At 47.2% G+C, this 15,820-nt stretch overlaps 1 protein-coding gene across 6 annotated transcripts in view; it reads left to right on the top strand.

The window, feature by feature from the left end:
- The window catches only part of ZC3H7B (zinc finger CCCH-type containing 7B), a 47,333-nt gene extending 31,756 nt beyond the window's left edge, over positions 1-15,577 (top strand). For all 6 annotated transcript variants that reach the window (XM_062587345.1, XM_062587354.1, XM_062587322.1 and 3 more), the window contains 6 exons: positions 4,937-5,070; positions 6,090-6,195; positions 7,571-7,679; positions 9,579-9,712; positions 10,432-10,595; positions 11,414-15,577. In XM_062587345.1, the coding sequence (XP_062443329.1) occupies positions 4,937-5,070; positions 6,090-6,195; positions 7,571-7,679; positions 9,579-9,712; positions 10,432-10,595; positions 11,414-11,606 (840 nt within the window). In that variant the 3' untranslated portion in view covers positions 11,607-15,577. The remainder of the gene's footprint in view (positions 1-4,936; positions 5,071-6,089; positions 6,196-7,570; positions 7,680-9,578; positions 9,713-10,431; positions 10,596-11,413) is intronic.
- The last annotated feature ends 243 nt before the right edge of the window (positions 15,578-15,820 follow it).

Raw genomic sequence — 15,820 nt, 5'->3', positions numbered from 1 at the left:
CTGGCTGAGGAACGGGAAGCAGCAGCTGTCCAGAGAAACCAAGTTTTAGTCCCCAGAGCTGTCTGATTTCCTGAGCAATTTGCTCTAGCCTCTTGGGAAGCCATAGGATTGATGCTGAAGATATGGGGCAAATTTCTACAGCCTGTATTATATGAAAAGTGAGTTCAGATGATCTGAATGGTCCCTTCAGGCAGTGCTGGCCAGGATCTCTCTCTAGCTGGGTACAGGGACAGGGGCAGCTGTCTGCATTTGCACAGTGGAGAAAATTTTAGTGTTAATCTCCCACAATTAGTGACAGTAGTTTGATTTATATCAGCAGTCACTTCACCATAAAGAGCAGAGTCTAGTGACTGTCCTGCCTGCTGTGGATCTGCCTGCATTTTCCAGAGACCTCTGTCTTGCCATTCTCTGTGTGTAATCTGGGGTTAGAAAAGATAGTTGAACAACAGTTTTCCTGTAAGCCTTGAAGTTGCAAATTCACTTTTGTCTGGAGGTGCTGCTGTTGGAAGAGTAAGTTGTTTCTTGAGGTAGGCCATTAATTTGGTATTTCTTGGCTTTTACTCTAGTCTCTAACTTTGTGTAATGCCCAAAAGACCCAGAGATGGGGAATCTGCTAGGCGAACACCTGAAAGCAGTAGGGAGATTCATACTGGAGAATCTGCCCTTCTTTGCTGATTTTCACTGTTCTGTGGAGCCTATAGGAGCACTCCTGTTGGGCCTGATCCAGGTATACCAGAAGGACAGGGGAAGGTGAACCATAGGTAGAAGGTTGGCACCAAACTGAAGGTTTGATCAAGGGATGAGGATGGCGTGTTCAGTGGTGCCAGCCGCAGCATTGCTGCAATATCAAGACTAGTTTTCTCCCTTCTCTTGTCTGGTTTTATACAGCTCACGGGGCCATGCTGTGTATTTGGAGTAGCCTCCTGCATAACACAGGCCATTGCCTAGCCCAGCAAGGGCAGTGGCATTTAGCAGAATAGCCAGTCCACATTAAAAATCTCAAGTATGGGACATGCTTCTGTGAGGCTACTGTCACAGAATCACATAGCAAATTCACTTCTAAGGAAGCACAAGGAAAAAGGACTGTAAGTGTTTCCCTTGCATTGCTCTTGCTGGGGTAGAACTGGAAAATTGAGATGGGGGAACCCAGTCACTTTATATCAGTTAAATGTGAATAATACAGGTCACCAATGTGTAGTGCCTCAGCATTACAATCCTCTCCCATGGAAAATGCTGTTACAAAGTACTGAGTTTCTTTCCATTTCAGTGAGGAAGCAAACTGCTATTCAGGTTTATATATATGTTCAGATTTTTGTGTATATTTGTTTTATAAGAATTGTTAGGAATATCTTCATATTTTTACTACAGTTTTAGTGGAAAAAAACATGTCTCAGACAGCAAGTCTTTGAGCACATCCTGTGAAGCACATGGGGCCTAGGCAGGTTAGTACAGGAGGAATGACAGTTTCATTTCTGACTGTTGGGGCTTGCAGGGGGCAGAGGACCAGGAAGAGCAATGTCAGCTTCTGCTGCATCTGCCCATAGGGATTGGCCAGAGAGAGATAGTTTATGGGCCATTTGGGTGGCGTTCAGGATTCATGGCCCAGAGCAAGGTCTGGTTTCAGCCCACAGATGCCTGCTGGAGATGGACTGCACTGTTAGCCCTTCCAGGGCCTCGCTTTGTATGAGGCAAAGCAGCAGCCTTGTTGATGTGGTTGGAAAGGCCCTACTGGTGGCACCATTAGTTGTTCTGTAGAGATTGGCAGCCAGGCACTAGCACCATGTGGGGATCTGGATAGAGTCGGTCAGAGCCACCCGTGTTTGCAACTGCAAGCCGTGGCATTGGCACTGGCACATACTCAGCCAGAGGGCTGGGCTCCAGCATGAGACATTGGCTTGCTGCCGAAGACCCTGGGGGCAGGACTAATGTGATCTATTGAGAGAAGTTTACTTTTGCCATTATTTTCTCCAGTCCAAGCAGCCTCATGTGACTCAGAGTTTTCTCAGCAGCCCTCCAGCTTTCAAACTTGTCTGCCTGGAAAAGACAGCTTCCCAGGAGTACTGTAAAAGCAGACCCCTCCTTCCCACTGTTCTGTGTGATCTGCACTTGACTTGGCGCCTTCTGATCAGCGAAAGCAAAGTCACTCCCAGGGATTTTGCTGTGCTCTGGCATAGCTGTCAGTCAGACTCAGCGGATAAGGGCACACAGGGGAGAAGAGGCAGACAGCATAAGGTATCCAGCAGCCTTGGTGTTGCAAGTCAGGAGACCTACTAAGAAAAGGAAGATGAAGATATTCCACTTGCTAAGCACCTACCATGGATCTCACATCTGGTCCCACATGCTTGCAGAGATCTGAAAAGTGTTTGGGAACTACTGCGATATAGGAATAAACCCAGTAGCTGAATGGAAAAGGCAGACATCAGAAGACTGGTGTAGGTAGTTGGGTGCCCTCAACTCTACCACATCCGTGTGAATTGAGGGCTTTTATCCTTCAGCTGACTTCCCAAAGCCATTGGGGGCTTTTCTGTTTTACCTTATTAGCCAGCTGCAGAACCCCCATCAAAATCAGCTTCAGAATTAGCAATTTAAGCAGAGAGAGGAAAGATACCTCCCCCCCCCGCCAAAGAGGGATACTTGCACGTAAGTACAGTTCACTTGGTTAGGTGGCCAAGTAGCACAGGCTCCTGAAATACTCCCCCAAGGACTTGTGACTCCTTCAGAAAGTGCTTCAGAATATCCGAAAGGTTTTTGAAGTCAGGAGGTGTGAGTTCGACTGTGCTAGGGCCGTTCCTTTCTGTGAAATGTGGAGAACTGCCATGACAAAGATTTGTATTTATTTGGTTGCCATGGTGCATAGCTAACACTGTATTGTCTGGCTTCATAACAAGGGGTGGTGCCACAGCCTGAGGCTCTTTTGCCTGGCTTCATCTGCCAGAGCTTCATCTGATCCTTCTTTCCACACTGTCGGTTGTCAGCAGCCTGCCAGGTATGTGTCTTGCCTTTACAAATACAGTCATGCAGCAGCAACAACAGCAGCTTTGATTTTTTTCTACTCCTAATTCCCTGGAAGCATACATGTCCTATGGTGACCAGCAGTTTGTATTACTCTCCTGAAGACCTGCATGGGGCAATTTTCCCCAGAATTATGGAAAAGCAGTCCAGATCACCAAGATTACCTAAGGAACAGTTTCTTGACCTCTAATCTGTGGTACCTTCTGGAGCCCATTGAATTGTAGAATAATTTTCTTTGGAGACTAAGTGGAGATTAAAAACACTTCTCAAAAGCCACATGTTTGAAAGAGAAGCACCTTGTGAATACATTTCTGGTGAGGCTTACTGCCTTCTGCAGTATCCTAGGTCTCAGCCCTGCTCAACCTGCAGTTTTGGTGTGTTTTTGTTGGTTACCACCATTGGTGAAAGATGACAGATGAACTGGATCATGTTACTTGCCACCAGAAAGGTGGTCTTGCAGATGAATAGGCCAGAATTGCTGGTGCTTTTTTAAGAGAGCTGATGATTCTCTAGAAATGTCCTCTTGCTGGGACATTTGGAGTAGTGAGGGCCTCATGTTGTCAACACAGTTAAAGCTCATTTCTCTGGTTAGTTTTTCATCATGATGGAGGATCCTTTGTATGTCAGGTCTGCTTTTCCAAAAGACTGGGTCTGGAGGATGCAGAGTGGTAGTTGATGGCGTATGTAGCTTTTCCTGGGAGATGATTTGATTGTGCACCATCCTGTGCTTGCTGTTTTTCCTTTGCCAGATGATATACATAGGATTTGCACTGCTGCTAATTAATTAGTGGCAGAAGCCTGCTCCTCAAAGACATGGTTTGCCTGTCTGCTCTTTATTAGATGCATAGAATGAGAAGCCAAGACATGGCAGCTGGTGTGGACAGCTTATCTGGTGACAGGCAGAGAGCTGTTTTACTGGTATATAACCTTTGTGCTTCACAGTCTGTTCAAGCACCAGGATGTTCTATTAGGCTGTGGTTTCTTGCTTGTACCCTCACATACTCTTGTGCCTGGGACCAGTGACTTCCAGTCAGATTTGCTATTTGGTTTGGAAATGGACTGGAGACACCAGCCTTGCAGCAGTTTTAGACTCTCATGTCTTCTAATAGTGGTGCAAATAAAATGACTTCCAGAGATTTGCCCAGAAAACGTAAGGCAGTGGTGATACAGGATTCACTCCTCTTTCCTCAGTCTGTTACTATTAATCCCAATACAGCCTTTTCATAGGGACAAGGAGAAGGCCAATAAAGTTAAGCGGCCAAGAGAGCATGAAGGATGTGAATTACAGGTTGCATGTCTGTCCAAAGATCATGGCTTAACTGTAACTATGTAACATGGTACAAAGGAACTGTCGGGGGTGGAAACCTGCCCACAAAGGGCTTTGAGAAGTCAGCTCTGAGGACCGAGCTCAGACTTAAATATTTACTACTGCAACTGCTAGTTGTAACATGAGCTTCTTGCTTCAAAAGCAGGAGAGGTGGGTCCTGTGCTGTGGTATGGCTGGCTTCCTTCTTCTGGTGCTCCTTTGGATGCTCTCCATGGAGAGTGAGGGGAATGTGGATTGCTCTCCCTGCAGGGGAATAGAGGTGAAACACTGGGGCAAGTCTTGCAGAGCTTGTCTGTACATGGAGATATACTGCAGGGGTTTTACAGCCACGCCTGGTCAGTGTTTGAAGCTGCTAGGCTGACTGCACCATTGGCCAGTTGTCAAAAACCAAGAAATCATGCTGAAGCAAGGAGTGGTTTTGCTCCAGTCTGGTACCTCAATGGGCAACCAGCTAACACTGGCGAAGAAAAGCTCTGCCATGTCACTGGGGAGACAGATGGCTCATTGCTGGCCCATGGGTATGCTGGGAGATGCTGTTTGGGGAGTGCAGCTTGGCTCTGTTCACCTGAGGTGGTGGTTGGTGGTTCTCTTTCCCAGGCTTCCACCCGGGCTCCCACATCAAGCACCTTTGACCTCCAGATGAAATTTGTGTGTGGCCAATGCTGGAGGAATGGGCAGCTGGTGGAGCCAGATAAAGACCTCAAGTACTGTAGTGCCAAAGCCCGCCACTGGTGAGCAATGCAACCTTCTCTTCCCTCCACCTCTCCTTAAGGTCAAGAATTTCCTCCCATATGTTCTCCAGGGCTTCTTCTGGCCTTTTTGGAAGAGCCTGTGAGGTTTTCCAGCAGCCTCTCTGTGCTTGGGGTGATAATTGTTGCCAGCATTGTGCAGGGTAGATTACAGCTAGACTGGCACTTTAAGTCTAGTTCCTGTGGTTCCCCTTTTCCAGTTCTATCATTTCCTCTCAGCAAGATCACTAAGATAGTTCTCCTCTGCTCTTATTTATACTCCTTGCTGTTTGAAGATGTCTGTCATGTTGCTATTAGTGATGATTCGAGGCATTCTGCTTCCTTTTAAATTAGCTTCCTAAGGGCTTGCGGGACTTCACTTCCCATAACCCAAGCCAGAAATGCTATCTAGAGTCTTATTGCAAATATAAGACCTCAAAAGGGACAGAAGCAGCAGTTACTGGAGGAAGTAAGTAGGGGAAGATCGCTTCCTGGAAAAGGAAGATAACACTTCTTTGTGCAACTGCTGAATAGAGCTGAGGTTTTTGGCCAGGGTGTCTCCTTCTGATCCCTTGCTAGTGCTACTGGAGAATTAGTACTTGCTGGCACCTGTTCATAAGACGGTGCTTGTTATGACTTGCATTTCTACTATACCTGTCAAGCAGAAAATATTCCCAAATGTTTTTCATGGACTTGATTGCACAAGAATTGGCTGTATTGGAAAGTGGAATGCAGTAGTTTAGTACCCCACAGTAATGTCACGTGACAGTTGGAGGAATCCTTTGTGGCTTTATGCAAAGATACTCCAGGAGATATGCAAGAAACAGTGGGAGAAATCCTCCTAAAACACCCTTCTGCTGGCTTCTCTGCCACACATGTGAATGTCTAGCAGCAGCCAGATAGTGATGTGGATGACCTGGGCTAGAGAATTTGGTCACCTTTGAACATTCAAGGGTTTCTGAGGAAAACAGAACTTGTTCTACCCTTCCTTTTCCTCTCTTGATTTATTCTCTCTCCTTTAGTTGGACAAAGGAACGTCGTGTTCTGCTGGTGATGTCCAAAGCAAAGAAGAAGTGGGTGTCTGTCCGACCACTGCCTTCCATCCGCAACTTCCCACAGCAATATGATGTAAGCCCCTCGTCCTGCACAGCCGAGTGCCCCTTTCCCTTCCCTCCCAGCATGACGCAGCACTTTGAGGGCAGATTTCTTGTAGACTTGATGGAGAAGCAGGCAGCTGTTGGCTGAGGTGGGAGGCAAGGACAAACTGAAGGCCACGAGATTGCAAATATATCCAGCAACAGACATGGAGTACAAAAAGGAGCAGCACTTGTTCAAACCACTCTGTGCACATACACAAGTTTCTGGTGCTGATGATAATGCCATCAGTATCTCAAAAACTGGCTGGCACAGGGCTTGGGAACAAGATTTAAGTCTCCCCTCAGGTCAGCGTTTCTCAGCTTGGGTGAGAGGCAAGACAGGGCACTTGAGAGAAGCCGATCCGTGTCTTTGCTGTGGCTGTTCTGCTGTTAATTGTGAAACTTGCTCACAAGGTATTTGAAAGCAAAATAAAGAGTTCTGCAAAAAGCCATATACTGTGAGGAAAACTACAGATATCCAACTCCTGGTCGGAGTGTGATAATTGATAATTTTTCTCACCCTCTCTTTTCCTTTCTCCCTAAAAGGAGAAAGCTGCTCCCCCTCCTACCACAAGGGATCTGCTGTCACTTAATCCTTACTTAAGTACTTAATACTTAATGTACAGGCGCAAGGCCATGTGTGAAGCCTGGAGCACTCTCCAGCTGCAGGCCTGTTGTTAGAAGCTGAGAAGAGGGGGAGCAGACTGAGCAGGAGACAGGAGTTATTAATCACTGCTAAAGTAGGAGATAAGGACAGCAGGTGAGTTGCAGATCATGCAGCAAAGACAGGTTGTCAGAGCTCCCAACCAGCCATAACCAGAGAGGAACAGCGTTGTCTCGTCTTCCTGGTTGATACGGGCCAGCTGGTGTTCAAGTGCTGTCCTACCTGGTGAAAAAAGTAGAGGAAAAGGGTTGATGAGTAAATAGGATGCTTGGAAAGCTTCTCATTTTCTCTAGCAATGAGGTTGTTGGGCACTGTGAGGCAAAGTTGTGGTGTGTGTGCTTGTGAGTCTAAACGCCAGAATGAGTCCCCTTTGGGGTCCAGCAACATGACCAGCAGGAGATATTGTTGGGTCAATCCAGTTACATCCTACTGTCTCTCCTGGGATCATCACTAAGCTAACTGCGCCCCAGGAGAGCCTAGGTGCCAAACTGAGCTGCCTGTGTTGTTTATGAGGAAATCTTACCTTTCGTGTCATCAAGAGCTTCAGGAAAAGAAGCGTGAGTTGATGATGTATGTCCAGTTTGCTACCTCTCCTGTGTGCAGTTTCACATCCCTGCTGTTTTTTTGAACGCATTTTCCTTCCATTCTTCTAACAAAGAGGGTTTATGTGAACCCTGAATTTTGTTTTTTCGTCTTTTGACAGTTGTGTATCCATGCACAAAATGGCAGGAAATGCCAGTATGTGGGCAACTGCTCCTTTGCCCACAGTCCTGAGGAGAGAGACATGTGGACCTTCATGAAGGAAAATAAAAGTGAGTGAGGGAAACATGCGTCAAGGAGTTTGGGGAGAGGGGAAGAGAACGTTTGGGCAGTGGATGCAGGGTTTGTTAAGGCACACTGTTGACAACGGAGACTGAACTGGTTAGAGCTCCTGGTACCCCAGAGTTAGCTAGGAATTACGGTAAAGGTCTATCTATAGTTGCTTAGAGCTACTTCTCTCTCAAACATACCTATATACATCTTCAGTCTCACGCTGGGTGTAGTGCATGTCAGTTCCATGTCTTGCATTGCTTCATTGCTGCCCTCCCTCGCTGCAACTCTGCAGACCTGCCCTGTGCCGTCCCTCTTGTTGCCTGTACTGTCCCAGGCCTGGATGTCTCTGGAGCTGCCAAAGTACTAGTCCTGACCTGTAGCTTCTCCTGCGTTTTTCTTGTCTGGCTTGTATCATCTTGGCTTTCTTGCCCAGTTCTCATATCCCTTGCTCCTGGGCTGCAGCACTCCCTGTTCATGGCACTGTATTGCGAAGGGGTGAATTTGAGATCCTGAATGAGAACATTGTTGGGTGGTGCCTTTGTGGAAAAGCCTCTGAAGTTAATTACACACGTCCTCAACTTACCTTTTGGGGGAAACCTGGGGAGACAACCAGGTCATAGTCGTCCTCCTCAAGATCCCATGATCCTACTCCTCGCAAAGCAGGGCCTCAAGCTATTGCTGTAGCAATTGCCTGAAATTGCTTCAGTTGCTCCAACATCAGCTGAGTCCCATGGAGTTCTGTGCCTGTGCAGGCAGTGATAGGGCTGGTGGAGGAACCACCAGCTCTCTGATAGCAATCCTTGTTTATTCAGGGCAACAGCAAGCTGAGAGAAAAAACAAAACAAAAAAAAATCAGTGCACAGTTGTCTAGGTGGTCATCTGTCTGTTGGGAGATCCAGGAAAGCCTGAAATATTTCAGGCCTGCACTGAGGTTGTCTGGGTTTTGTGCTCAGGTGGAGGAGGTGTTTCTCTCTGCTGGGCCACATGCTTCTGTTTGGTACATTTCAAGTCCTTCTGTTGCTGAAGCCTTTCAAGCACTTCAGTCCAGTCTGGGTGTGTTCCTTAAGCAGAAGGGTAAATCTTCAAATGACAGTGTTGTCACTTTGGGGAATTTGCATTAATTATCCCCCATTGCCTTGAGTTCCTCAATTACCCATCTAGCGAGGAGTAAATCACTAACACATTGCACTTACAGCGTCACATTGCGATCTGCAACCACTTTGTGTTTCCCTGGTCTTTCTCACAAGTTCATCTTGGAAAGGCAAACATGCAGTCAAATCTTCTAGCCAAAATTTCCCTTCCCACTAGCATTGTAAGTGGATTTTGAACTGAAAGCACCAAGAGACATTGACTGCACTCTTCTGGGCAGGCTGTGAACTAGGCACAGGCTAACATTAAGTTCTCTTCATCTCCTTAACACTTCCTGTGGCCAGCTTGCTTATAGGCTCTCCTTCCTCTTAAGTGCTGCAGACAAACCATAGGCATGGAGGAAAGGGGTGGATCCAGATCCACCCCAGTGCCTTTCCTGTGGCTGGAGTGAGATGTCTGCTGAGGTCAAACAGAGCCAGGCTTGACTGAGAATCACCCTGTGAGGTGACTTCGGTCCAGGGAGATCTTGAAGCACATTCCGTCCTTCTTGAGTACTTTGTGTGAGCTGCTATTATGGCTGCCCCTCAAACCACAGATGACACAAACCAGGCTGTGTGAATTTGGCTTCTCTCCCCATGGCCCTCATTTGAGGAGATGACACTGGGCCTCCTGAGCACAGACCTTCGCTCTGATTGCAGGTGCTACTGCCCTGGGGGGGGGGGGAAGGGCTGCCCCAGTATTCATCCTTTTCTCATAGTTTGTGCACAGTGCAGGAGGCTGTCTGAGTGATTTCGGTCGTCTTTGTGCAGTACTAGATATGCAGCAGACCTATGACATGTGGCTAAAGAAACACAATCCTGGGAAGCCTGGAGAGGGAACACCACTCACATCTCGAGAAGGAGAGAAACAAATCCAGATGCCCACCGACTATGCTGACATCATGGTAATAGCTGATCTCTTGTCCTTCTTCAGCATTGCCATCCTACACCTCTCTTGTGCTGCTAGCAGGGACCAAGTTCCTCTGCTGGGAAAAAGCTTGTGCTAATAGAGATTAAATTAACAACTGGGAGCAGCACAGCAAGGGCAGCACGGATGAGGTGGGAAGGGATTGAGTCAATCAGCAAGACTCTGCTGAGGCTTTTCCCATTATCTGTAGAAATGTACCGTAGTTTTCCATTTGCTTGGGCCCAGCCTCTTCCCAGGGTTCCTGCTTGCTCTTGGGAAAGCTGGCAAAGCCATTGCTGTCCTGTTGGAAAAGAGGGGGAGGCTAGGAGGCAAGAGCAAAGTGCACAGAGGCCTGGGAAATCTGGATGCAGATGTGTCTCCTGAGCCCAGGGGCAGTGGCCAGCATAAGGGCTTATGCTCCTGAAGAGTCCTGTATTGCCAGTGCCCTGTAGCTGGACCTTACGGACTTTGCCAGTTTACTGAGCTGTCCTGTCCTCTGAAGCTTAGTTTAAGCTGCAGGTGGGCCTACACAGAGCACCTCTTCTGATCCCCCTTAGCAGCAGCATGATGCCCCTGAAGATGACGTTGCAGGGAAGCACGGGTGCTGTGGGAGGTGCCGTGGGAGGAAGGAGGGGAAGGGAATGCCAACATAGGGAAAGGTAATGGGCGTGAATATTAGTGCACTGACTGGCGCTTTGGCATGTCTGCACCGATTAGATGGGCTACCATTGCTGGCTCTGCGGGAAGAACAGCAACAGCAAGAAACAGTGGCAGCAGCACATCCAGTCGGAGAAGCACAAGGAGAAGGTCTTCACCTCAGACAGTGACTCCAGCTGCTGGAGCTACCGCTTCCCCATGGGCGAGTTCCAGCTCTGTGAAAGGTACCATACACGCTACCTTATTTTCCCTGTGTTTCACTGCTGCAGGGAAGGGGGGACAGGCCCAGGGCCTCCATCATCCCACTTCTTCCCCCTCCTGCTCCTGCTCCTCTTTCCTTTCTAATAGAGTCCCCGGGGACTTCAGCGTGGAGGAACAGTGGGACAAGCTGCCAGTTTGGGGTGACAGTGAGGTTGTGTTACTGGATCCTGGAGATACTCAGGCACGCTGCTCAATGGTTTACAAAAAACCAATACCATCCCTGAGCATGTCTTTAGAAAATGAGAGAGAACTTCGTGTCTTTGTCTGTGCCCCTTGTAGCCAGGATGCTCTCCTCTCTCTCACTCTTCAACAGAGTCTTTTTGGCCCAGTTCTTGAGAGAATCTCAGGTGCTTTATTAAATGGTTTGAATGTCTCACACCCTCTGAATCAGTGCCTTGAGGTGTCTCCCGAAGGCTTGTGATGGCTAGAAATGCCATTTTGGTTAGAGAGAAAGCTGTGTCCCTCATGGCTGTTGAGAGTTGCATAGCATTTTCCTCTCTTATGTAGTTGTTTCTTCTCATGCCTGCTGGTCCGGTTCTAGCTCATGTCATTTCTGTTGACTGAATTCCCCCATATGAAGGGTTCACTGCCCTGTTTCTGTGCCTAGCCTCCATATTGCCTTCCTCTGATTGCACACTGGTTGTAGGAGAATAATCTCTCCCTTCGAAGGGAGAGTTTGCAGCGTATTTTGGCGGGACACACTTGAATATCACACATGGGGAGCTCAAAGCCCTGCCATTGGCAGGAGTAGCCTCCTGAATGGTGCTGCTTGTGCTGGCAGGTTTCAGAAGAGCAAGGTTTGTCCTGAAGGAGAAGAGTGTCGCTATGCTCATGGCCAGGAGGAGCTGACGGAGTGGCTAGACCGGAGAGAAGTGCTGAAACAGAAGCTGGCCAAAGCCCGCAAGGACATGCTGCTCTGCCCCAGGGATGATGACTTTGGGAAATACAACTTCCTATTGCGGGATGGCGTATAGTAAGGGCTGGGGGGAGCCTGTCAGCTGGAGAAACATGAGGTGGGTTTTCCGAGAGTGGCGATAGCAGGGAGAGTGAGATCGATATCTCGCAAAGAGAACTTTCTTTTCTTTCGTTTTAAGATTACGAGACGATGATTTATTAGTGGTGAATGAAATCGTGAATTTGATTCTCCTTGGCCAGCGAACGCCATGCTCACTGAGTTCATCTTCTCTCTTCTCTCTCTTACCCCCCCCCCCCACAATTATTCTTCTCCATCTTTCTGTTTTCTCTGTCCTTTATTTAAGGAAAGAATTCTGTTTGTACTGGGGTGTGAATTGGAGAATTTTTTCCTTGTTCCCCTGCCCTTCAGTTCAGAGTGTGGCTGCAGAGGTCAGGAGGACAAACAGGGAGGGAAAGCTGAGAGAAAGGGCTGGACATCTGGTAAAAGGGTGACCATGAAGTGCACGTGCTCCTTTTTTTCAGCGCTACAGAGCAAGCCCTGCTTACATGGCTGCAACTGGCCCACTCTCCTGGGAGTTCAATACCAGAAGAATTGGGAATTGAGATGCCAAGGAGGGAAGCTACAAAATCTGGTTTAAAACATCTAGGCTTAAACCCATACTGTATATGTTCCCCTAAGGCATCAGCTGGAGCTGAGGAAGGTATTAGTCATTTGGTGTAGAGCGTAGTTAAAAACAAGTATGCTGCAGTGTCCCAGCACTGAGAACTTAATAGTAGGTAACTTTAGCCTGTTTTGATTGACCATACCAGGAAAGCAAAGTGATGAGCCCTCATCATGTAGCAGCTGACCCCCAAATATGTAACAGGTATTTGGGGTTGGTAGTTTTGATTTGTTTTCTTGGCTGATGCAACTGGTCCAAATAAGACTGGAGCCATCTAGAAGCACACCGTGTCACTGTATTCTACTCTGGAACATCAGTCAGGAAAAAAAGGCTGTAAGCAAAAGGAGCCTGTATTTCTGTCAGCTTCTGTCCTGAAGAGAGGGAGGGAGGTAATGGGGTTCCCATTTTGTTTTTTAAATAGTGTGCATGTGTGTAACTGGTTATTTAGAGCTGTGCTGTTTCCTGCGCTGCCAGAGGAACCGGGTAGGAACCCGTTTGAAAGGACACTTGAGCAGCATGGGGCTAACACAGAGGGCTTGGCTCTGGCGACACTTTGCCGCAGGGGATCCAACTGGAAGTCGCTTACGAGTGCTGAGGCTGTGGCGCAGTGTCTTCCTTCTCTAAGCTGCGACTGGGAGCTGGCAGGCGCGCAGCACAGCACGGGGGAGAGGGAGCCGGGAGATGGCCTCGGGCAGGGACCATAGCTGTGGGCAGAGGGCAAGCAGGACGGCAGGACCCAGCCGTGCGCCTGCTCGCATCCCGCCTGACTAATGCTCTGCAGTGAAACCAGCCAGCCCCAACAGGGAACTCTGGGCCAGGGCTTTTGGCTTTTGCCTCTCATTGCTGCCTTTATAATACTTCTCTGTATGCCAGCCTTGTCCTTTCTGGCAGTCCCGTCTTGTAAGCAGGAAACGTGTCCTGTCTTGAGCTTCCCTCTCCTCTCTGACTGCAGCCCAATGGTGCTCTGCAGTTTTGTATGCATGGATGGCACCATCCACTCAAGCCCAAATGCATCTCCCCCTCTGCCTTTGTGGGTGATGTCTGTTTGTGTGGAGTCTCCCAGGACTGTGAGCTCAGAGCCCTCAGGGTTGGCCGTGCTGTATCCATAGTAAATACAATCTGGCCCTGTATTGTGTGGTGGTTTGGCATTGCTGGGTCCCTTTTCTCCTTTTTTCCCTCCCTACTGCAATATCTTCGGGATCTCCAGCTTCAAAAGAGGGCAGATGTGGAGATACGCAGAGGCTGTGGGGGAAGCTGCCAGCTTTCTAAGCCAGCCGCAAGGTAGCTGCCTCAGCTCTGCCGGAGTAGTTATGGCCCAGCAGCAGGGTGAGCTGCATTCTAGTCTTGGGTCTTTCCAGTGATATTATGTGCTTCATATAAGCCAGTGCCTCTGAGCTTGTTTCCTTTCTTATAAGACATGGATGGTGTTTACTGGTGTGGTATGAGCTTCCCTCCTTGGCTGTGTAACACTTTAGGGTCTGGCTTGGAAGGGGCCAGGACTGTAACATCATCTGATATACTGGTGGTTATGGTAGATTCACGAGAAGAAGAAAGCGGTTATTGCCATCTTGGACAGTGTGCAGGAGAAGGAAGGGATGTGGAAGGATCCCTACTGTCCGTAGCGCTGCCAGGCATGACAGTTTTTGAGCAGAGAGGTGCTATATTTTCTCCTCTGCCCTTTGTTGTAGCTGTCAGGATCATACCTTCTCCTGATGCTCCTTGTGCTGAACTGGCCAACTTCAGAAACTGTGAGAGATGAGGAGGAGGAAATAGGCATCAATGTCGGGGATTGTCTTGTTCTGTTGTTCTTGGACAGAAATGCCAAGGAAGTGAATCCGGATCGGGGAATGTTGGAATGTGTTTTTATTTTTACGATAAATCCGCATCTCTAGTGTCACTCCAGTGTTCGCTGCGCCGTGATTTCTAATACGATAACTTGTTTAGGTTACCGAGCGGGTTGCTGTCCCCTCTCCTTGTCTCTCGGAGACCTCAGGCGCTCGTCGGGCCTTCCACCCCATGCTGACGGAGGTGTGGATTGCGGCCAAGACAAGGGGAGGGCGAGCGTGCCTGAGGCGAGGGAGGCCCACGGTCATGGGTATTGCATTGAGTATTTCTTTTTGTTTTCCCTGATATGATAACCTGGTCTGTGGTGTTGCAGTACTTTGTCACCAGACTTGTTCTAGTGTGTATATATGTGATCCCTCCCATAAAGCATATATACACAAGTATTAAATATATTTCTCTATATAATATTATATGTGTGTGGTATCAAAGGAATCTTTTTAATGAGGGTAAAGGAAAAGGACTCGGGCAAGGAAACGCAGCATCTCCGATTTAAATATGAAGACTTTTATTTGGGTTAGGGAAAAGGAGTTATTAAAGAGGGGAGGGTTTTATATAGATAGGTATAAATTTTGAGATGGGACAGGTTTCCCTGTTCATACTTCTGAGAGCCCTCTGGGATGTTCTTGCAGTCCCATCTCACTGAAGGAGTATTATACTGCTAAGCTTGTGAATAAAGTTTTAATGGTAAGTCTTTGCTTATATTATTTAAAGGGAATTGTGAAAGGCAGGAAGCTTCACACTTGACTTCCTAGGCTCGCTTTATCACGTCAAGGGGATTTTCTTTGGCATGTTATGTACTCTCACCAGAAATGCTCAGTGCTAACAGCTCTGCAGCAATTAAACCAAAAGTAAGTTGTAGGACTGCTTTAGTGGTGCATTCATGAGACCCTGCAGTAACTCTCCCTTTTCTGTATTCATGTAAGGGCAGAGGAAAATTTTGCAATGCAGAACCAAATCTGAGGGTAATTAACAACAGAAGTCATGTTTTCATTTTGTAGCTTTAGAAGAAAATCTTATATCCCTTAAAATAACCACACATACGCTCACACAAAATAAACACTTTGATTTAGCTCAGCTTGTTAAAAGCTGAAGGACTTATAGTAAAAATCCTTTCTCATATCCTGGGAGGGATTTATGTGATGTTGGTGTTGGAGTTAATCTGACCTTTATGGGGGGAAAGAAGAAAAACAAAACAAAACCAAAACCCCATTTAGCTTGTATGAAATTGTATGTCAAAAATGGATGGGTTTTAGCAAGTGAAAGGAGAAGATAGCAAGGGGATGCTGCAGTTCTGAGCAAAGTAGTAATGATTTTGAGTCCTTTAATATGTCTTTGTATTAATATAATTTAAGAATACCACGCTTTACTATTAAAAAAAACTTAGTATCTTTCATAAGGTCTAGTATCGGGATAATAATGTAGATGTTTTAACAACATTTTTGGTTTTGTTCTTAAATAAAGAAACCAAACCTGCTTCTTTTAGCCTTTTTAATAGAAAATAAAAGTGTGCACTTTAAACCCTCTCCTGATACAGTGTGTGTTTGCATCTTTCAAATAGCCTGCAATGAGTTTATCCAGTTTTCAGATTTTCCTACTCTAATGAGGAAGACAAAGAGGTGGAAGAAAAGGAGGACTTCAGGCACTGAATCGATTATACCTGGTACCATCCACCATCCTTCCATATAATCTACTATTCTTCTTGTTGAATGGAGAATTGCATGTGTGTACATGTGTATATGAACAGAAGTGCTCTAGTTCTTCATTAG

Source organism: Rhea pennata, chromosome 1 (assembly GCF_028389875.1).
Source record: "Rhea pennata isolate bPtePen1 chromosome 1, bPtePen1.pri, whole genome shotgun sequence".
NCBI lineage: Eukaryota > Metazoa > Chordata > Aves > Rheiformes > Rheidae > Rhea > Rhea pennata.
The sequence above is the reverse complement of the archived record's forward strand: the minus strand, read 5'-3'. Positions and strand labels throughout refer to the sequence as shown.